This window comes from Galleria mellonella, unplaced genomic scaffold, assembly GCF_026898425.1.
Source record: "Galleria mellonella isolate WM207_F2 unplaced genomic scaffold, CSIRO_AGI_GalMel_v1 utg103, whole genome shotgun sequence".
Classification (NCBI taxonomy): Eukaryota; Metazoa; Arthropoda; class Insecta; order Lepidoptera; family Pyralidae; genus Galleria; species Galleria mellonella.
The window spans coordinates 4857153-4882137 of record NW_026441966.1 but is presented as its reverse complement, the minus strand read 5'-3'; the positions used below and the strand labels follow the sequence as shown (position 1 = coordinate 4882137).

At 30.9% G+C, this 24985-nt stretch overlaps 2 protein-coding genes across 2 annotated transcripts in view; one reads left to right on the top strand and one right to left on the bottom strand.

The window, feature by feature from the left end:
• The window catches only part of LOC113517422 (uncharacterized), a 113812-nt gene extending 103215 nt beyond the window's left edge, over nt 1-10597 (top strand). The window contains 10 exon segments of the mRNA XM_031912369.2: nt 311-666; nt 1672-1905; nt 2146-2334; nt 2534-2740; nt 3052-3265; nt 4336-4443; nt 4445-4567; nt 5150-5337; nt 9560-9782; nt 10463-10597. Of these exon segments, the coding sequence (XP_031768229.2) occupies nt 311-666; nt 1672-1905; nt 2146-2334; nt 2534-2740; nt 3052-3265; nt 4336-4443; nt 4445-4567; nt 5150-5337; nt 9560-9782; nt 10463-10570 (1950 nt within the window). The 3' untranslated portion in view covers nt 10571-10597.
• Nucleotides 10598-13408: 2811 nt separating this feature from the next.
• LOC113517470 (15-hydroxyprostaglandin dehydrogenase [NAD(+)]-like) lies at nt 13409-23815 on the bottom strand. Its single transcript, XM_052898548.1, has 5 exons — nt 23647-23815; nt 20831-20956; nt 17826-17999; nt 16500-16654; nt 13409-15962 (listed from the first exon to the last, which is right to left on the bottom strand). Exons 1-5 carry the CDS (start codon nt 23740-23742, stop codon nt 15812-15814), a joined length of 702 nt encoding a protein of 233 aa, XP_052754508.1. The 5' UTR covers nt 23743-23815; the 3' UTR covers nt 13409-15811.
• Between the last annotated feature and the right edge of the window lie 1170 nt (nt 23816-24985).

Here is a 24985-nt window from a genome sequence, read left to right as displayed (position 1 = left end):
GAGGCCTCGTCTGGGTGTGTGCCAAAGTATAATTAGTACCGTAGGCCTGCACAGTTCGGTCACAATAATAGAGCCAGCAAGCTATGGCAAGCAATTGCATTGTTTTAAGTTGCGAATTAAGGGCAAACCCTTGTTTTTTGTTCTGTTACTATGTTAGAAATTCGTATTGATTTTATACTATCAAAGCAATGGACTCGTATTTTTACAATAATGTATATAGGAATAATATTTGTTACTTTATCACCCTCTGATATTATGAAACGATCATACGGGATTTTATTGCGTTTAACTCGTATTCAACTATTTCCAGGTCAGGTTTGTGGATCAACAATCGCCCACATATGCAAAAAATAAAAGAGCTTGTGAATTTTGGATTAGGGGAACTGGAAGGGGTGTATTGGAACACCCGCAACATTCATTGCCTCCAAACACAACTTGCTTATATCACATGCAAGGAATCGATACTTCAGGCCCATCTGGAAGAAATATAATTTATAGAAGAACGTCATTTTCAGCTCCCAGATTCAAAGTATGGTTTTCTGTATTGAAATTTTATGTAACAAATGCTCTCAATCCGAACTTGCCAGAGGATGAGTACTGCGGAAGCCATTTGAATATATGGGATGGTCCAATGAGAATATCGCCCGGGTGCAGTGATATATTTTGGTAAGTTCAAACGCTAACTTTGATATCTTTTGCATATTTTTGCTACTTCACTATCTATCAAACGAATTTGGTATTATGCTTATCCTTATTCTTACTAATAAAAAGATGTTAAAAGTTAAAAGTTTTTTTATTACCTCAGTTGATATTTTATGCTCTGTGTAACTGAAATATTATTTTAAATTACTTGAGACAACTGCAAGTCAATAGTAATATATAATATTATAATATAAAAAGGATTCGATTGTTTCTTTGTATTGGAAAAACTCAAAAACTACTCGACCAATTATAAAAATTATTTCATCTATAGAAATAAATCTTCATCATCAACGAGTAACGTAGACTCTTGAAAATTCTATCTATTCATGTGACGAGAGGCCCAATCGCTAGTCAAAAATACAGGTACTTGGATTATAGATTTCATATCAACTTTTAACAGTAACATTAAATCATTTTTACATATTTTGCATAATTATTATTCTTTTTTTTTATACAACTTTTACAAGCTGATGGCCCACCTGATAGATAGTGATAACCGTCGTCTATAGACATGAGCAGTACCATGGATATAACAGAATATTCTGTTTTACTCATAATATCTCCCATGCATTACCATTCCTGAGAAATAAGGTGTTATGCCTCTGTACCCTGTAAATTCACTGCCATATCCCACTTCTCAAACCGAAAACAGCCATGCAAACAGAACTGATTCACGGTTGAAACACGAATGGGACACAGGTATCCAAGCAAACGATTTTTGTATAAAGCCTCCTTCTAAAAAGTACTCTTCTTTTAACCTGAACATATAACAATAGTGTATTGCAAATTGTGTAAACATTAACTGAACCATAACACAAAAGTTATTTGTAAAATGTTACAATAGGAATGTTCACTAATTACCGAAGTTGGAGTTTTGTTAGTTCGAATTTTATTATGCTCACACTTAGCCACAATATACATGTTTGTTTATGAGAATTGTTAGAATATTGTGCGATTATTATGTTACAGCGACAAAGAGAGATCAGTGCAGATGTCAAGAGCTACTTCACCTCAATCAGTAATTGTCGGTCGTCCACCAACAAATGCGACGCTTGTAGCGAGGTTTTGTCGAGAGCGCGCCCCGCGTACATGTGAACATGCTTTGTTGAGAAAATCCAGGGCTTGCGCGCGTACTGAAAGTTTTTTATCAAAAGGAGATTCATTGACACTTGAACTCAAACTGACACAAGGAACAGCTTTAAAGTAAGATATTTATTTATAAAATGGTTTCATTTTACTAAAAGTAGAAAAATTTATAATCCCGTGTCCGCTATTGGCGTAGACCGAAATTTGTAAAATATTACAAGAGCAATTATTAACTGTCCAAACTGCCTATTTATAATTAAGTTTATTATTGTCTATATGCAATTATATTCTTGCACAAATATAATTATTAATTATGTATTCTTTTAAATATTTTAATTTTGTGTCTTTACATTTCAGGCCTATATTCTTCAAAGCACTTTACGAGTTTGTTGATTTACATCAAGATGGTGAACAATGGGGACGTGGTGCTTGTTCAAGACGGTTTACATCACGCTCTTTTCCAGAAGCTCCACCTGATCCTCCTGTGACTTTCTCTTCTCCAAGGGATGTATTTTTATACGGACGAGGAGGATCAAGGAACATTAGGTAATTTAATTGACAGTTATTCTTAATAACGATAAATAATCCTCATATAGCAATTTAGCCATAAAGATAAAAATAACAAAATGCTGTGTTGGTTTATTTATCAAAGTAGCCATTTTAAGCAAATTAACTCAGCCAATCTAAACTAATCTAAAAGCCCATAAGCTTACTATCTTTAACCTGTGATTATTTCAAATTCCAGTTGTACATACCGGTTTGAGGCAAATCCCGGAGAAGTGGTCCGGCTTCGAGTATGGGGAGTGCGAAGCGGTGGCCGATTGTGTCGTTCTGTACATTCAGCGCATTCAGCTTGGTACAGGTGCGCGGGGGATCCTACTGCAGCTGTCAGGGTCTTCGATAGACCTTGGAATAATGCAGGCCCAAGGATACCGAGAGACTGTTTGTGCAGGTACTAGCAGTATACTGTATTGTAAATATAACAATATGGTGTTAATTACAATTTTATGTAATATTTAAAAAATGTTCTCGACGACAATGACAATGTTAGATTTCTTATGAGTTGACGAGACATTGAATAGACTATTTGTACTTGTATTAAAAACAAAAATTCTATTGAGAAGATCGAACATTTTGTAATTACGTAAATATGTATTAATTTCTAACGTTTATTATGCATAATATACACATAATTGTTTGCTAGTTAATTGATTGATTAGTAAACATTAGCTATTGTTATATAATTTTTGTGCATGATTTCAGTGATACTGGCGATTATGAATTCACATCTTCATCAACGGTAGCAGAACTGAAATTCGATGTCGTCAATATGTCGTCAGTAGATGACTTCCGCTCTTTTGGTTTTGAAGCATCAGTTGAGTTCGTTAGAGTCGACGTTCAATGTGAGAGCACGCATAGAGTATTTGGAGCTAGTGGAGATTTGAGACTAGCGTCCACGCAATCTATGGCCGAATCGGTATGATATCTATTTGTTTGTTAAAATTAATTGTTAAATTATAGAATAATTTCACTATAATGTACATATGTTTACGCATATAAGAATTCAATACTTACTAAAAATGTAGTTTTGGAAGGTATGAAAGTAGATTCCCTAAATCTATATTGTATATGTAACTACTTTAGTCAAAGGAAAGGGACAATATTGATAATATAATTATAATAAATGTGGACTATTAATAATTATAATCAACGTCTATTGACACATGTAGTCATAACAGTTGAGTAAGGTGTCCCTGCGCCACTCTTTATGGGACATTACTAGACTGTTCTATTATATACAGTAGTAGATAAATCGTGTATATTTTATGAAACCTATATTAAAGCACATGTATTAATTTAAAATAGTTCTTTGTAAAATTAATTAACATTTTACGATAAGAAAATGATTATCAAAATGTGCATTAATAGTTTATTTGTGTTATAAAAATAAGATTGTAAAGAAGACGAATAAAGAATTAAGTATTGGACTACAAGTAGGCCAGAGAAAATAAATCCGTAGTTAAAAAATTTCACCGTGTGTGCCCCGGCATAGAATGGGCCATCCTTTCCTTTCCCGTGGGCGAAGAGGCGAGTAAGGAAGGGCAAGGGATGGGCAGCAGCGTCCCTCTTAAAACATACTCAAAGACTTAACTGCATTTGCCAACCCGCCTGTCAAGCGTGGCAACTACTGGCTAAACTCCTTTTATGGGGAAGGTTTATGTCCAGCAGTGGACAGTTAACGATTAAATTTGCATTGTTTAATACAGATAAAAAAAATTAATATCTTTATTATTATTGAATTAAGTATAAAAATTAATAAGATAAATTAATAAAAGAATAAGTTGATAAAGGTTGATCTCTTATAAAATTTGTCTTGTGTGTTAAAATTCGATTATAGAAATTCTACGTTATATAAACTTTTGTTTAAGTAGGTTACATCCTATTACGCATATTACGCAGAATTTCGCTTTCATAATGTTTACTTCAACTTTTTCTACTGTATTTTTTTTTCGTATTTATTGTAAATTTGTATATATTAAATTCTAGGATCGCTGTGATCATCGGCCTTGGCTCATCGATCCTTCCCCTGGGAGATATCTTTACCTCCAAATTCGTGGCAGTATAATCAAAGAACCTGAACTCGACAACTTTACTCCTTCTCAACAATATAACTGTAGCACCTGATTTGCGACATTTGTGTAGAACACCGAATCGTATCGCAGTGTACGCTGGAGGATTGTGGCCAATATTTATATGCCCTGATCCGCCTGATGAACAGGTTTGCATCTTTATTTCATCGTAAGTTGGTAGTTATTTTGTATTAAGTGACGTAAGATTTGTATGATTTTGCTTGATGAATTCCATTGAAACAAGAATGCATGCTCTTTTATTGTGAGGTTTGAAAGGTCTTAACTGATGTATTAATCGCTAACCTCGTAATACCTAATATTTAATAGTAATATCGTAACACCTAAGAAATTACAACACATGAGACGTAGCAAGGGTACTAGGGTATTTTCTGTTACATCTATAGTATTGTTAAAATCAACATTTAAAAATTTGTTTCCTTGAAAAATTTAAATCCTTGTTGATCAAAGAATTTTTTTACTACGCCCATGATACCCTTCATGCATTTCCATTCTTGAGGACTAAGGCGTTATGCCTCTGTACCTAATAATTTCATTGCTATATCCCACCCTTCAAAACGATTGTTTTTTTTTAATACTTACCAAGTTAGTATTAAAAAAACATACTGATCGTCAGATGATATACGATACTACAGTCGTACTCATTTATCTCTTTTAGCAAAATTAAGAAGAAAAACATAATTTTTGCTTATGTTAAATTATATTATTTACAGAATGAAGAATTAGTAGAAATATTCTCAGATGGATGGTCCAAGGAAGTAGACCCGTTAGCTCGGCATGTACTCGCGCCTGCGCCTTCACCAGACCGCTTCGATCTGGACTGGCCGAGGTCTTTGTCTGTCGAGCTCATTGCCATAAACACTGGCTCCTATTATGTCACATGGCTGGAGCTTTCTAGAAGGTAAGTTTTTAAGAATCTACATTCTTGTATGGCATAAGATTATTTTTAGAATTTTCTTTAAATCAATCCTTTTTACATCTTCTTAAATTCTAATTCTAGTAGAATTCTAATCATTGAAATACCAGAGCTTCTGGACAAGTGGCAAACGAATTCGTCGATGGAATCGACATCGCTAGCAAGTCCGTGAGTTGGAATGAGTCATCCGGCGTTGCTATCTAATTCTGTATCATGGACTCACTAGCGATGTCGATTCCATCGACGAATTCGCTTATCAATTGTCTAGAGGGCCTGGAATATAATTGAAAATAGGAGTTTTATAAGCAAAAACATTACAATTGTTTACTTACTACTACTGTTATATAAGCTGTATATATGAAGCATACATGCTAGGTACAAAGTTTGAATATAACTTTGTTAAGTTTGATGCTTTTAGTGTTATTCGCATTATTTACATCATTTCAATTTTTTTTATTTAACTTAGAATGGCTACTAAGCTGACGGCCCTCCTGATGGAAAATGGTAGCCGTCACGTATAGACATGAACAGTACCATGTACTTAATAGAGTATACTGTTTCGACCATGATACCGTTGCTATTCCGGAGGACTAAGGTGTTATGCCTCTGTATCATATAAATTCACTGCCATTACCATCCGAGACTAAAACACAGTCATGCAAACACAACTGCTTCACAGTAGAAACACGAATGGGATACTGTTCCATTCGTGTATACCATACCCAAGTAAATGACTTTTGTGTAGAGTCATCCTCTAGTAAATAATTCTGGTGATGTAGTAATTGAAACGCCTTGTCCTTTTTTATGAGCAAAAATTACTCTAAATACTCTAATTATACTCGTATCCTTATATCATATTCTTCTCTCTCACACTCACAGTATTGCCAGATTGCATATTTTTTCACAATTTTGGAGAATTTTTTTGTGTTTGCGAAATATGTAAAATTTAAATAATTCGAGAAATTTATGGAAAAATATTAAATAAGTTTGGAGAAATAATGATTTGGTAATTTTTGGAAAATTTAGTTTAGTGAAACCGAGACTTGGGTAAAAGTGAAGGAAATCATATCAATTTGAAAAAAAAAATTATTAATATTTTTTTATTCAAAAAAAAAATATATATAAAAATACATCTGGCAATTGATTTATCGCTATTTTTTTTTCAGTTTTTCTACCGCCCTTTCTCAAGAATTGCTTAAAATAACCGAATACTTTAAAATATGGTATCTTATCTATATCTATATATTTACTGTATTTGTTATTTCTCTTTTTACTTGGTGCAATAAAATGTAAATAAATAAATAAATAAATAAATTTCAAATTTTCAACGGTTCTTTCAAAGTTCGTTTTGTGAAACAACACAACAATTCTTTTATAGTTACGAAAATAATTTACAAACACTATTTCCTACGACAACGACAATGAACATTTAATTAAACGGAACGAACCATCAAAACAATAATCATTGGAAAATATTGAAATCCAATATTACTGTTATCCTGTACATTGCGTTAATATACGCAATCAGTTTCGTAACACGCCTCTGACTTTCCCTAGTAACATTGTAAATATCAAACAGTTAAATCTAACTCTAAAGATACAATGACTGTTGAGTGTAATTTAAAATTTATTAAAGAAAAACTAACAACAGGAATAAACATTTTAAAAAATAAAAGATGTCATGCGAGAGTTGAACTCACACTCGAAAGTTCCGTACATAAATGTGTATTTATTCGATAAAATGTTCTTTATTGTATTTCTCACATTAAGTAAACACCTAATAGTTATTATTATTGATACTACAATTTGTAATTTCTTATTATGGGCTATAATTAAAAAAATAAAGAATAAATAAAAAAATAATAATTGTGGTAAAATACTGGACCATATAACTTTGTTTTCTTTTGATAATTTTCCAAAAACGGTGCCAATTAGAAACTATAATTATTTCAGATTTTTCGCTTTATTAACTTCGAAGATAATGGGGTGACGGCTTTTCCCCATATTTTTGATCATAATTAAAAAACTACGCAGCATAAAAATAAATAGAAATCAGCTTTAAAATGTACAAATGAAGCCTTTTCATTTAATATACTACTTGCACCAGTAGATCAATTTTGAAAATTTTGAGTACCTATAATGGAATACTTTATTTGCTTTTAATAGATGATAAAGTTTTTATTGAAATAGTAAACAGTTCTGTATTCAGTCAATATTAAACACGCAAATTATAATTTAAGTTTTTTTTTTTAATACAAATACACTATTCTGACCCTCTAGCAAAAAAAAAAAATAATAATTCAATTATTTCCACTGTAATATGTATGGGCCAATAACATGTAAAACTATTTCAAATTTCAAATTGATAACGTTAGTAATTACTGCAACAGACGAACGAACCATGTCGCACCATTGTTTTGGTACGAAACCTTAAAAAAAATAACAAATTGATTCAATATAGTCAAAGATAATACATACGTTATATAAACTTAAAAAATACAGTTGACATGATATACTAATACTCTCTTTCTCTCTCTACTGAATACCGAATGATCTAAAAGACTAAATTAGAGTGCAACAGAAGCGAAAAATTTTTATTCGTTATTTTATATACATAGTGATTACAAGAATATCAATTATATAAAGTCTATTTTGCCTACAACTGATATTTTATTCAAATTGGTTGGAATATAATGTGGAAAATCACTACTAAAATTCTGAATCTAAATCGATCCGCCATTAGATATTACATGCTGAATCATTGCGCTCAGAATCTTGAATATTCAGTTTCTGAATTATCATTAATAAAATTATTCAACAATTAAAATGTTAAACGATAACCTTCGTAATACAGATTTTCTTATAACAAAATTTTTAGTCATAATATTAGATAATCATGATTATCATTAATAAAAATAAAACAGTATTGACATAAATAATGTACTTAGGTACTTATTTGTATTAAAGATCGAAAACATTCCTTTGCTTATTATTTAGTGAGAACTGTGTTTCCATTCTCAAGTACTTCGGCCATATGAAAACTGTATGGAACGTTTAATTGTCCAAGGATCGGTACAAGGCAAACGTTCTTGAGATAGATCACTAACGCGATGGAATGACCTCATCAAAGCGCCCACACGGCAGTCTATTGTGGAATGCTCTCACTGGTTGTGAGCAGTAGACGGAGACACATTGCGAGGACCTCAATTGCAAAGAAGGGCCTCATCGGCTTTCCACTATAATCATAAAACCCACGATCACTCTGTCGAGTATGTACGATTGAAGAGAGAGAGAAAATTTTTCTCTTGTTTCTGCCTACCCATTAGGGAGACAAGTGTGACAGATATGTATGTATGTAACTGCTAATTAAAATAATGAGTCAAGATCAGCAATATTACAAAAATCTAAATGAACTCTATGTGCATAGGTGAACAGGTTAATCATGATAACGAGCTATTTATATTCCATTAACCATCCAATATGAATCTTTGTCTATTAGAAAAGGAATTATTATATTGTATCAGCTGTTAATTGTCCACTGCCGAATATAGGCTTCCCCCATAAGGGGGGCTATTGCCAGTAGTTGCCACGCTTGGCAGGCGAGTTGGCAACCGCAGTTGGGCTTTGGTGATATTTTAAGAGAAACACTGCTGACCATCCCTCGACTATTAAGTTCCCTTAGTCGCTTCTTATGACATGCACGGGAAAGGCAGGGGTGTTCCATTCTATGCCATGTGAAACGTTCAAAAAAAAAAATATTAGAAAAGGATATTTTCCAACTATTTATCAATAACCATTATTAGGATTACTAGGTGCCCTTATTAAGTTTGAAATTTTATTTCTAAGCACAATTAATGGTGACAAGACAGAAAAATTGTAGGTAACGTAATATACCTGTTTTTTATACGACTCGATGTTCATACATATAGCTTATCTGAAAATATAATTATTTTCAATACATGAACTCACAGGACACTGTCATGATCATAGCGAGGCCTTCTCCTTGTATAAAGTATCGTTGAAACAAGTAAAAATTATTGCCAAAAATTTTTTTTATTATTCATTGCCAATTTTTTATTACGTGTCAATAACCTCTTCTGCTTCAACAATTCCTACTTTTACTACTCCCAAGTACAGGTATCCATTCAGAAAAAAGTATTCGCTAATTTCGTTGTCTTTTAAATTTACACAAATCTCCCGCTTACAGACATGCTAGTGCACGTGGTGGAGTATTCGCTTTATCAGGCGATTGCGAGTACCGCTGCGCATCGTTAGACGCCTGTATAGCACCAGCACTATGGTGTGATGGTGTGGTCCAGTGTCCACATGGAGAAGACGAGCGGCTGTCCCAGTGTTCCGCACTACTGCGGGTGCCGGCGCACTATGCTGCCGCAATGTTGGCATTCACCATTCTTGCGGCCTTTGCTGTGGTCAGTATTGCCAACATTTTAATGTGAAAGACTAATTTTGATGGATAAAAAAAACTGTGAATAATACTAATTTTTTTTAATGGATGATAATGGAATAAATCGGTATACACCGGCGGGGCACCAGTGAAGGATGATAGGTGAGGATGAAGTAGGTCAGTTATCATGACGAATTCAACAAGAATTGTTCACGATGGTTTCCAGGGGGAACCACGTGGAGGTCGACCTAATAAGGCATACTGCTAGCAATGGGGCTGTCAAACTCCATTGTTAATAATCCCTTTCCCCCCATACTGAGATTATTGTAATATAATTTATTAGCAATTCACCCCAACTTTACGTGGGCATGAATTACTAGATACGAACAAGTGCATACCTTCCATAAAAAAAAAAAATAATGGCATTGATATCCATATTAAAATCCACTAGGTAGTTCAGAAAAAATAAGCGGAAAATTGTTGCTTCGCTTATTTTATCAGAGGTGGATAGAATAGTGACTTTATTTTATGCTATTAAAGTAGAAAAGGCCATGTTTCACAAAAAAAAAAAAAACTAATTATAATCTTAAGAAAACGGTACTTCAAGTATTTATATATTATTGTATCATTAAAGAAATTAGTTACCAATAGATATTTACTATAGATTCATCGTAACTTTTATCAAAAAAGAAAATCAAATTCCAGATAGCGGCAACGCGTTCCTGCCGCCGCCGCCGTTCAGCTCTGCAACAGCGGCTCAAAAGTATCTCCTCAGACACCGGGATTTTCGACGAGAAAGAAGTGATTTGCTGACCAAGCGAGGACTCCGTGCGATACGTGGAAATCGACAGGGTCACCACTGTGTGACCGGTTTCCCGCATGGAGTCCACTATCTTTGTTAAATTTTGGCTTTCGAGGACTTTGAGAATGTGATCTCTTGATGAGATTTGGGAAAGCTAATTGTATTTACATGAGTATTTCAATCAGTTATGTTATACTTAATGTACAAGTTATACTTAACGGCGTTTTTTCGTAAACAAAGCAATAATATCCAAAATTATTTCTTCATCTTTTAAAAATTCAATTTAAGTAAATAAAAGAAATGTTTAAATTATTCATTTATTCATATCAGCTTTATTCATATTTTAGAATTATGTAAGGCTCGACAAGTTTCGTACACGACATGAACTTAATTGTTTTTACGAATTTGAAAACGGGAGTGACGCCGACATAAATAGTTATAATGAAGCATGACTCATGACTCAACATAGCTATTATTCGACAGAACAATTGTTCTATACAGAACAATAAACAAAAAACGTCTTCAAGTAATAAGTAATAAGCAAATAACGTTTGAAATACACATGTTAAACACAATCAAAGATTTAGGAGGAATAAGTAATATTCTAAATATGGTCTAAAAATCTTATTGAATTGGGGTGTCCTCGTAGTCTGTAATAATAGAGATTATTGTATTAATAAGGGTTCCTTCAAATGTTGAGTCTACGACGATGTAAATATGAAATAAGTAGTAAGTATTGTTAGGGCAAAGAATTATATATCGGACCAAGTGCGGTCGATCGGTGGCCAATAAGTCCCTTTTTATGACTTGGAGATGACAATTTGTTCCATTATATAAATAAAATCAATTATACTTTTGCTTACCAAGGTGTGGCCATATTAAAACTACCTGGTAATTTTTAAAAACATTTAAACAATTTTCAATGTTTCCGATTGGTTGCAATAAAGGTGCATGCATTGTGCAATAAAGGATAAATAAATAAATCTTTCACTAAAAATTTTACACTCACTTCTTATTTTGCTTTGGAATTTTTCAAATACTTCTCTGGTATTAAAATTCAAATTTTCAGCTATAGTTTTATAGGTATATTATTTTACGATTAATGTTCGCTAGCAGAGCATTTTTTAAATAATCAATCGAAAACACTGAAAATTAATAAAATATTTTTTTTAAATTTGCACATAATTTAACGTTGCCATACTTTGGTAAGCAAAAGTTATGAAGAATAATAACTAAAAAAGAAGCAATTTATACTTTAATTATAATAAAACTCGTCTAATTAAAATTTGCATTTGCCAAAGACATTTCTTGAAAATAAAATTTTCTCTTAATTACATTTAGTTTCAACTAAAGCTAAAAAATTACGGACAATAGTTAGTAGTGTATAAGGACGTTTGTTTTTATTTAAATATCACATTGACGTGAATAAGAACGCCGTAAATGCATTTAACGTCTGATATGACAAACTAATGTAAACGCACAAAGTATGCATTGAATGTTTGACCGATCGATTGGAAGCACAATTCGAGAACATGTGATTGTGATTGAACATGTTGTATATAAATAAGATTTTGTAGTGTCTACTATTCGAGGTTCGTTATATAAACATGGAATATAAGATATAATTAAATATTAGTGTGGATAACGCGGCAATAAATCTGTTTATTGAAAAATAAATTGTTCAGATATATTAAAAACTTGTGTTCTTATAATGTTGATCTAAATTCGTATACGTGATATGAAACTGCCATTTTTGTAAGAACTACTCATGTTCAATTAAAGAAATTAGAAAATTGTACCCTTATTTGTAATATTCAGTTTGTGTTCCCAATATGGTACAATTGATATGAATTATATATGAAGTTAACTAATACAATGATAATGATAAAATTTTACAAGCATTTGGTCACGTTCAGTATAATAAGAAATTATTGTTCTACGAATAATCGAATTAATTTCGTATTTTAGAAAAATAAAAATTATAATATCCTAACCGAATAAATTGCGATGTAAATAGAATTAAAACTATTCATATCTTAGAAATGTATTGAAGTGATATATGTTTGTTTCCCAAGGAAATTATTAAAGTTTATATTAACGCGTTAACTATTAGTGAAAACTGTAGGCGAATTGGTATTAAATGAGATCAACTTAAATAAGCAAATGAGCTAAAGTTAGAAATAAAAAGTTCATTTTTAATTTACAGTAAAATAATAAAAAAAGTATATTAATGTACTTAGTTTTTTAATTATTGTAATTATCTGGATCTTTTATTTTTGTTCTGATTTCTGTTTTTTTTTTTTTTTTGCTAACCAAGTTATTCTCATTTAATAAAATATAGTGAAAAATATCTAGAGATTCGAATATTTGAATTTTTAGATAGGTAGTATAAAGAAATACATGTATAATAAATTTGAGAAAGTTTTTTCTTCTATTCTACGTTCTCTTTTACGTTTTACGAATATATTCTCTCTCAATTATTGCTACTAATTTATTATGGTGATTTAATATCTACCATATTTTTTTTAATATTGTGATTGTAGGTAAATCTGTATTTATTTTTAATTTGAATAAAATTGTAATATAAAAAAAAATACTAGTCTGGTGTAGAGAAAGTTTGTATGGTCTTCCATAATGTACGATAATTCCAGATTTCATTTTCTCGGATGCATTACGCCATATCAAACTGTTCAAGTATTGAGGAAACTAAATAGTTAAAGTATGTGTTATGCAGGAAGACAATAATGATCGATAATAGCTGTATAAGCAGAGATACCTAATTTCACATTCAAAACAATGATTACGAAGAGTTATAATTAATAAGAGGTTTTTAAAATAAATTATTTACTGCATGAACTATTTCTTTTATTTCGTTCAACATTTACGGGCGAAACCAAAAGCGAATACAATTTTCTATGATCACGAAAATCTCGTAAATACGTCAAGTTACAACTTATAATAAATATCAAAATGTAATAAATATCAAAATGGTTGTAGTTTGTTTGGTTATAATTACGTAAATATATGAAACTAGAAGTTTCACTATGCCTTCGATGTAATTATTCTTTTCAGCCGTCTTCTGTTCACTGTTGAACGTAGGCCAAATCGAATTGAAGAATCATTTGAGGGAGGCTTTGCTAGTAGTTGCCACGCTTAGCAGGCGGGTTGGCAACAGCATTTAAGCATTTGGTAATATCCTAAGAGGAACACTGATGCCCATCCCTCGACGTTGAGTTCCTTTAGTCGCCTTTTACACCACCCACGGGTAAAGAAATGGTGGCCCATTCTATGTCGAAACTACACGGCAATATATATATATATCAAAATGGTTATAGCTAATTACGAGAATATATCTTCACCTTCGATGTAATTATGTTTTTATCGAATAAGTTTATGAAGTGAGCCATTCGTTTCATAACTACGTATCTATCAAATAAATTTACAAAAATTTGAAGAGAGTAATGTTAGTCTTGGATATAATGAACAATAGCATAATAATTATCTGTTTCTATATAAATATTTTTTGAAGTATCCAATTTGCTTATAGCGATCTTGCTAAATGATTAAGTAGTATTAATGCAATAGCTCAAAGAGAAACAAAGATATGAAATCCAAAACCCTCCATACTAAAGGATTCCTGGCTTAAACGTCAAACATTAGATATATGTATATTCATCTCTTGTAGCTAATACCTATATGAAGATCAATAATACTGTACCGAAGTGATTTTGAAATATGTGTTCACTTTAACACTAAATAAATACCTAATTCATTACTGAATATCTTTTTTGATTTCATATTAAAGTATGTATTTATAAATAAATACATATTTAGGTACGTATTGTATGCATAGCCTAAGTACTTACTAGTATTGATTACAGGGAATAATTACCCCGCAACTAGTTCTAATCGCCTTGGCACAAATGCTTATACCTTTTTACACAGAGCCGGTAACATAATTCCGCTGCGTTACCTTGATATTGAAATTACTAATATAGTAGCACTGAAGGTTTTATCGTGGTAAATTACCATGCTAAACTTTTCTAGCGTTATTTGAATTTATTACATCAAAAACGCTAATTTATTCAAATATTTGATCAAATAATGATAACAAGCTAATATAAATTGTTTGTCTTTACTTTGTGAATTCTAAGATAAATATGTAGATTAGATTTTAGAAACGAGCACGTACGAGTACATGAAAGTACAATACATGAAAGTAGCACCAGTAATTTATAAGATAAGAGAATGGAGTTTAACTAGGTAGGATTGTAGAACAAGTTGTGAGAATAATTTTACATAAATAATAATGAATTTAAAATTGAATAGATATATCCAGTTTTAAATTCAAAAGAAGAAAAAGACCCCAAAAAATTTAATGTTGGACAAGCATTTACGATGTGATAAACAAGACGACTGAATACAGCTTAGAATCCAAGTGAAATACGCTGTGTTGATCCTATATAAAAGGTAAAGTCCGGAAGAATAGATCTCCAATTTATTATGTTTTAATAAATTCTAAACAAAACAAATATAGCTAAGAATTACTGTCTATTACTTTCTTTCATGTCATATATAAGAAAGAGCAACAGTATATGTAAAAAAAGTAATTGAAAAAGGACTCGCCTTCTTTTTCTTTCGTTATAAAAATAATTAACTCAACCGTGTATGTATGTGTGTAGTTATTATTCATTATTCACATTGTTTTTCGAAGTGCAATATACCTTAGCATTACGTAATTAACCCAAGAGGATGTAGTGTAAAACACGGAGAATAAAACATACCTACTTGTCGCAAAATACGTATCTAATATGTTTATGACGTCTATTTTGTTAGAATATGTTGTTTAAAAAAGATTCGCAATTTAATTTACCAGACAAGAGGGAACTCTCTCACATTCTATGGTATTGTAAGGTAAATATAATGAAATTTCTGTGTATAGATACGAATAACACCACTTCATCGTCATCAATTACGATTAGAAATACATTTATTAATTAATTTCTGATCGAGTAACAGACATCCAAACAATGTTTATGATCTTTTAAATCTATATTTTAATAGGATTTATTATAGATAGATACTCTTTATTGTTTTCTCCAAAAGATGGCATTAGTAAACTTATTATAATTTACTCATATTATAATTATAATAATTTATACAATATAATATATTCATAACAAATTTTGGTCTGATTAAGAACGTAGATTTTATATTTATTAAGATTTTTTTTTTTCAATATAACAATAATGTTATTCAAATACTCCTCGTGAAAATATTTTATAACCTTGGTTGATGTTGGCGGTTATGTCTTCTGCTGGCTTATCTGATATTATCAACCATGTACTACCGCTGGAACCATTCTTGTAAGCTTCCAAGAGACCACGCACAGCTGATTCGGGGCTGAAATAAGTAAGATAAAAATATATAATATTAAATTGTTAGTAATAAATTTGTGATAAATACTTATCATAATTTTGTTACTATAAGTACTAGACAAATATTAAATATTTATGTGTTGCTAAGAGCAAAACTTGAGAACGGCTAAATTAATTGGACTTTTCTTAAAAAAAAAATTCGTTTAATGTCCAAGATTTTTTTTTTTATAAAGAGAATAATTAAACGAACTGTTTGAAAAAAGAAAGAAATCAATTTATTTTCCCCGTACAATAACTTTTAATAGAAAACCGTCTGTTAGGATAATTAGTATACTAGTATAATAATAATCATTAAAGTTAGACAAATTTCTAATATACAGCAATTGAGTGGTGATCACAAAGATTCAAATAATTTTACAATTATACTGATCAAACGTTATCACTCCAAACAGACTTCAGCTATATTTTGTTTTAATTCTCTGTAGAGTTTTATTCCCTGTAGAAATTCACGTCTTTTATAATTTCATAATGTATATTAATAAAATAAAAAACAAACATGTACCGTTGTGCTTTCATGCCCTTCAGAGCTGTCATCAGCCTTTCATTTAATTTAGTGTCGTATGACGCAGTTTTAGATTCAATGATTAAAGAAGTATCCGTAACGCCGAAGCATATTGTAATCACACGGACTCCGAATCGTAAGTAATTTTCTTCCGCCTGTAATAAATTTTAATTTTTAGACTTACACACTGAATAGTTATCATAGTTTACTTAAATGATGACGTTTCTTATAAACAATACAATTTTATGCATTTGAATTTTTTATGATATTTAGAATAACAAACAAGCTGACGGCTCGCCTGATGGACATCGGTAATCGACATGAATGACCTACAGACATGAATAGCGCCATCATATATATCAGTCGTTAACAATCCTCTGCTGATCATAGGCTTTTCCCTTTTGGGGTTTTGCTAGAATTTGCCACGCTTGTCAAGCAGGTTGACAACCGCACCTAGAATAGCATTATAGACACTACAGAATATACTATAATACCCATGATACCTTTCTATTTTGCCTATCTTTATGACTATGGTATAATGTCCCTAGACCCTGTAATTTCACTGTCATATGGCCCTTCAAACCGAAACACAAATGTTTTTTGATAGAAACACGGGTGGGACAGAGTACCCTTGCAAACGGCTTTTGTACAAAGTCTCCCCCTGGTGAAAAATTTCTAATGTCTCTACTATTTCTTTTTCTTCAAGAAGTCTTGAAAGATGACTAAAAATACTAAGTAAAATACACTTGTTACATATGAGTTATGCATATGTATACACGATATGCATATCTCTGTATAAAGCATAATAATAATCGTTACTACTGAATTTGATTTTTTTTTTAATTAATGATAATGGAATGGTAACCCCGCCTTCACTAAGAGTATATACTGGTTTGACCCCAATAATAAAAATGACAGGAAGTTAGTTGACCCATTGTGATGAGTCCTCAAGAATTAACCACGATAACAAGGGAACCGCGTGAAGGTTGTTCTGATAGGGTAAGTTGCTATGAAATAGCTAGACGTCATTCCTAACAATCCCATCCTCCATGAGGCTAGAGGTGCTAGGTACAATACGAATACTTCATACAAAAGTGGTATTTCTTATCTAATTCGAATGGTTATACGAGTCTCAGACTGCAATTCATTAAATCATGGACAAATACTACAAAACTTTTCGATCTATGCGATAATGTAAATATTTCTAATCTTATATCCTGCGCAGATGAGAGACAGTTACATAATTTGCAGTTACATAATTTCTTAATACTAATATTGGCATCGTTTACTCAAATTTTAAAATAAAAAATAAAACGAAATACATACTCCAAGAGAAGTGCTAAACTGTAAGACAGCGCTCTTTGTGGCAGCATAAATGGGCAAGAAGGGTGTCTGAAAGAGGCCTACAATTGATGATATGTTGATGATCGTCCCTCCACTTCCACCATTATCCTTGCTCATTAATTTATGCGCTCTTAATGAGCTTGTTATCAACGCCGTCTAAAATATAAACATACAATTAGTATACTTCTCGTTAATGAATTAATGACATAGTTATATTTTAATTGCATTATAAATCTTACTTTTCTTAAAAAAACATAATTATGTCTGTGTGTCAATTGCAATAACATTATACGCTTTATTTGCGTCCGTATATAAAGTATTCTTTATGTTTACACGAGTATATAACCTACTGATGTACCAAATTTCATATCTGTAACTTTTTGCGTAACAAATCTAACTAACTAAGAGTAACAAATATCCATCCACACATCTTTAGGAACTTTCAAGATTATAGTAGTAGTAGAATTATTAGAAAATAGAATAAAATGAAACGTAGAAGCTAGGAAACAATATCTATTTAAAATTTTCTGTTTGTGTTGATAGGTTAATCAACGAAAATTGAAAATTATTTTCCGAACGAAGATACCTACTGATGAATTGGAATCATTCGAAAGTAATCCAAAGGTAATACTGATTAAATTAAGTATATTTTCTATTCTACTTATTTCACATTTTTATTAATTTTCAATTCTAATATTTTCAATCTATAGTATCTACCAAAAATAGTCTATATAAAAACGAATAACAATTAACAGTAAAGTTAAAAATAAAATAAAAAATAAGTAATAAATTAGTGTAATTAATTAAAAATAATAAAATTATTACTAAGGCAACAATATGATAAGTATAAAAATTTGTATATATACAATGATCGTGAATGTGATATTGTATTAAGTGGTAACACCTGTATGTATAGTAATTAATATTATTATCATGATAATAAACGATGGCAAGTTACTATTTCTTTTTTAAATATATACATATATATATATATATATATATATATATATATATATATATATATATATATATACGCAAAACAAATTTTAGCTTTTATTGGCTTAAGTTTATTAGTTTCAAATTATTATTTTTCGATCTATAAACTAGTGTTTATGTCCATATTATCATTTTATTACCCGCGTCACTATATTACCTAGACTGATAAATAAGTCTATTACACAACGATAGTATTTAATTTAATTTTTGTATATAGGTAGAAATCCCTCACTACGTTATCTCAGCGACAGTAAAGGGTGCTGTTTGGTTAAGTAAATAACTTTACAATTATTTTTGTAAGTACTTAATCTATATACGCTTTATCACTACCATTTACGTAAATATTTGAACAGTTAGTAGGTGTATGTTCTATGATTATTTATATCTAATAAACACGATATAATTCTATTATATAATTATAAATATAATGATAATAAAAATAGTACCTACATTATTTTAGTACTAGCGGCCCGTCCCGGCTTCGCACGGGTGGACATTTTTACATTTTAAAAAGTGGCCATTAAGGCTGTACACGCGACGGAAGCTTAAAAATGGAATAACTTCTCCCGTTTTCCCAATATTTCCCTTCACTGCTCTGCTCCTATTGATCGTAGAGTGATGAAAAGTATACTATAATTTGTCCAGGAGTATGAAGAATAATTGTACCAAGTTTCGTTGACATCCGTCGAGTAGTTTTTGTTTCTAAAGCGAACATACAGACAGACCGACAAAAATTTTACTGATTGCATTTTTGGCATCAGTATCGATCACTAATCACCCCCTGATAGTTATTTTGGAAATATATTTTATGTACAGAATTTACTATATTTTTATACTTTATGTAATTAAGATGAGAAATGTTAAAGTCAAATCCCATTTTCTTTCACTGTAGTTACTCTTTTCCTTTCTTATTTTATTTTTTAATTTCGTTTTACTAGACTCGTCATATTTCCTAGTGTGTGCTATGTATATATTTATATGTGTATGTATATGTAGCATATATTATTTGTTATAATAAGTAGTCTAATAAATAATATGTATTTGATGTTTTTGTGCATTATACGTAAAAAATATTAATTCACTCTTGCGCCATCTATTCTTCTATATGTTCTCCTTTAACCAAAAGTGGTCTGTAAGAGATTGCCCTAGCGATAAGACCGTCCTTTGTATATTTATATGTATATTTTAATCTGTACTTCATGCAACTTTATTTCAGTTGAATTGTTTATATGTCATTGCTTTTTTCATGTTTTTGGTTATATAAAGAGTTAAATAAATAAATAAATAAAGATTGTATCCCACGAAAATAAATAACTTTAATTATAGGGAAACCAGTGCTTTTGATTTAAAAACTAAATTTCTAAATCGATTTTGATAAAAGTTCTGTATGACTAATCTATAAGTATATCCTTTGAGATAAAAAAAGAATTTTCCAAATCGGTTTACAAGTGACAGACTTATGAGGTAACAAACATAAAAATAAAAAAAAACCGAATTGAGAACCTCCTTCCTCCTCCTTCATTTATAATAGGATACCAAAAAAAATAAGAGAATTGCCATTAAATTATTTTAAATTAAAATTGAAAACATGGTTAATAGAAAATAATTTTTACAATATTAATGAGTTTTTGTAAAATATAAATGCTGTGACATTGACTTAGTTGAAATTTAAATTGTAATTTTAATTTTATTTGACATTTTTATTATTTTATTATTTGTAGTAGCTTTATTGACTGTTTGTAATGCATGACCAAAGTGACACTTCGTACTAATAGTGATTTATTGTATATGTAATTGAAAATTAAATATATGATGTACCTGTATAAAATAGAAAATGGATAAATTCAATAATTAATATTTGCATGCCATTTGATGTGGCGAAACATAATGGACATCTTATAAACTTCACAAATGCAACACCTTTTCTACAATGTTTCTAGCAAATAAATTTCATTTCATTTCATTTCAAATTTCATTTCATTTCATTTCACAATATTTAATTCCTCCGTGGTCACATCACACTTGTAGAATTTTACTTTATTCGCACCATATTTTGAAGACAATTCAATTTCTAATTCCTTGCCGCTATTTACGTCGACATCCAAGGCCGCTACATGCTGAAAAAAAATTTGTTATATGCTTGTGTACATATTTCTACATTCAGTACCAATGTTAACAATATTATAATTGTTACTTTTCTGTCTACTAATATTAGGCATGAGGGTATCCATATAGTCCTAGCATAGAGTAGGCCACCCCTTCCTTTTTCGTGACTGTTGTACCATAAGAGACGACGAACGAAACTTACTCGTAATGGTCGAGGGATGGGCAACAGTGTCCTGCCTAAAACATCACCAAAGCCTAACTGCGATTACCAACCCGCCTACCAAGCATGGCAACTACTGGCAAAACCTTCCTTAATGGCGAAGGCCTATATTTAAAAACAGACAGCTGATATGATGAATATTAGGTATGAAGCTACTTATTAAACATCGATTTTGTGTATGGCAAAACCTGTCGTTTTGATTTAAAAATCAAAGTACTGATCTTATTTTGATTATGTTTTTTTGGGACCTATTTGGAGGAATAAAATATAATATAACAATAAAATATATATAACTTTTCAGATAAAATAATAATTTTATCTGACCGATTTGGAAGGTTTATAAATACTTAAAGATTGTGTCCCACAAAAAAAACCCAACTTTCTTTCTAATCAAACCAGTTATTCTGATATAAAAACTAAACTACGGAGCGGATTTTGATAAAATTTCTTTGAAACCAATCTGTAATTTCCTTTCAGATAAAAAAAAATCCAAGTTGGTTTACAACTGACGGAATTATGAGGTAACAAACTTTTACCGATGTAAGAATCTTTTGTTTTAGGAGTGCGTTGGAAACCAAATTTAGACAGTAGATTTTTAACTATAGAAGACGAATGGTAAGAAAGTTGTATTTTTTTTTATACAGCTTAGAATGGCACACAAGCTAACGGCCCACCTGATGGAAAGTGGTAACCGTCGCCTATAGACGTTTTAAAGTTCGTTACCTCATAACTTCGTTAGTTGTAAACCGATTTAGAAAATTATTTTTTTGTCTGATAAATATACTTCATATTAGTCAGATTGATAGTAATTTTATCAAAATTGATTTAGCAGTTTAGTTTTTAAATAAAAATAACTGGTTTTACTACCATTGAAGTTTGTTTTTGTGGAACGTAATGTAATTATAAAAGATGAAAGATTGATGAATGTGAAAGAAGGGAAAGATGTTTTTTGAATCGATGCATTTGGCATGCCATTGCTTCTGCCTGCCCTAATGGAAGACAGGTGTGACAGATATTGTGTAATTTAATTACAATTATAACACTGCCCTCAAAAACAAAAGTGACCTCAATAGTGACGCAATTAATATGGGACACGGAAATTAATCCTACATAAAATCACAATCAGAACAAAAAGACAGTATCGAGAAATTTACATACAAAAAAAAAACAATCGAATTGACAATCTCGTGTTTTACATTTTCATATAAAAAAGAAAACAAAAAATCCAAAATTTGAAAAAATCTTGCTCTGTGTAAGTAGATACATATTATACATTATTTATATATTCTTTTAACTTACTATTTTTGTAATAGTTACAGTACTGTATAAGGGTATGTACATCTTTATTATTTTCCTTTTTTTTTGTATATGTATTCTTTCTTTTGTGTATGTTATCTATGTCTGTAATTATTTGTATGCTGTAAGTAGTGCAAATAAATTATATACCTATCTATGTAATACTGTAAATATTTTAAATAAAAGTTTTTATAGATGAACTGTTAAACAAACAAACAACAAAAAATCAACTGACTTTGTACCTATATCGTAAAGATTGTAATAAATTAAAAATATATAGGACAAGTTTATATTTTTCTACTAACCTACATAAAATGAAATAGAATAACTTACAATAGTAAACCTGATCCAAAAATCTTATACTGGCTAATTATGTAATTTATAATAATTAACAATTTACCCTATAAGAATACTAGTTTTTCCTGGCTAATTCACCCGTGTTACCGATATATTATTAGGAATACTACCAATATTATGGGATACAAAGTAACCGAATATGTAGTCATGTACAACAAATGTTTAGTTAAGATGTATAGTTACAAATAGACCGTAAAAATATCTTAACTACTGTAAAATCCATATCCGGATAAATAGACGCTCTCAGTAAATTTATTTTACACAACCACGATAATATTTTATTTATATGTTTAAACTTTAATGCTCAGTAAAATTCTATTTACATTTGGTGGACTTTTTTTTACAAAACAAGGGGCAAACGAGCATGCGGCTCAGCTGATGGTAAGTGACTACCGCCGCCCATGATCACCCACAACACCAGCGGCATTGCAGGTGTGCTGCCGGCCTTTTAAAAAGGAATGTACTCTTTTGTTAAAGGTTATGTTGTCGTATCGGTTCGGAAATACTGCTGCTGGAAGTTGATTCCAAAAAATGGTTGTGCGTGGAAGAAAGTGCCTTGAAAAACGCACGGTGGAAGACCGCCACTTGTCCAGATGATTGGGATGAAACTTTAGTTTGTGGCAGGTTGTACGGTGGTGAAAATCAGCAGCAGGTATCAATCCGAACAATTCTTCAGAACACTCCCCATGATTAATTCGGTAGAAGATGCACAGAGATGCAACATCTCTACTATATATGTATATATATACATTAGTTTATGATTAGATGGCGCTGTGTAGTATGATCAAAATAATTTATAATTTAATATATAATGATAAAAAAAATTACCTTGGCACCTTCCTGCAGAAACTCCCTTACAAGTCCTGCACCAATGCCTGCAGCACCACCTGTTACTAGAACAACCTTATTTGTAACTTGGTACATTTTATTCAATACGTCTCGATCTCACAACGGCCGAACAATGAGTGTAGTACAAATATCCGACCTTGTACCTACATTGACTGTGATATATGAATTAACATAGAAGATGATATGTCAATTTGTATCGTAGATATATATTGACGTAAGTTTACGTATATTATACGGTAATTTATAAATTAACAATTAATTTATTTCTTATTAGGTACCTACTAAAATTATGAGTATTATATTAAGATAATTATATAAAATGGTTATTTTTTTTATATACTTTATTCTTTAAGAGAGGTAATAAACATTAACAAGTTGTTACTAAACGTAAATATACATATGTATATTGTTTTTTCTTTTGTTTTGTACTGTCACATACTACCTATTGTTGAATAATGCTTGTAGCTGATTTATAATTACTTTATATAATATACTAGTGGCCCGTCCCGGCTTCGCACGGGTGGTCATTTTTACAACATTTAACATTTTTATCTGATCCTACCTAGCATTTTTTTTACACCTTGAGTTACTTTACTAAAGTTTTAGTAAGGATCCCTAATCTTTTCTAGCAATAAATATGTGGTATGTTACTCAGGATGAATGTAGCTTTCTAATGGTTAAAGAATTTTTTAAATCGGCAAAGTAGTTTTTGAGTTTATTCATTACCAACAAACATACACACAAAAATAACTTTTTATAATATTAGTGTAGATGTAGATTAGGGCTTACATAACAGAACAAGGATAAATTATTTAATTGATGTAATTGTAACATCTGCAACAGAGTGTGTAGGGATGCCAAACGCCGATATATTTATTTCAGTATTCATAACCTTTCTCAGCACCAAATATGGAAATTCCTGTGAACTTAGTGTTTCTGAAAATTTTGTGATTGGCCGCCCATTGTTGACTCTTTATTTTCCTTCTATGTAATTAAGTTTATATAATTAATTATACTTTTTATTTGTGTACATATTGTTAATCTTTATAATCGTGTATAATTCTTTGAACATAACAATAAAAACTTTACTATTTACAATTGAGTTGATAATTTTTTTTTTATTTTTTTTTTTTTTTTTTTATACAACTTAGAAGGCAAACAAGCTGACGGCCCACCTGATGGAAAGTGGTAACCGTCGCCTATAGACATGAGCAGTACCATGGACATAACAGATTATACTTTTTCGCCCATGATACCCCCCATGCGCTGCCATTCCTGAGGACTCAGGTGTTATTCCTCTGTACCCAGTAAATTCACG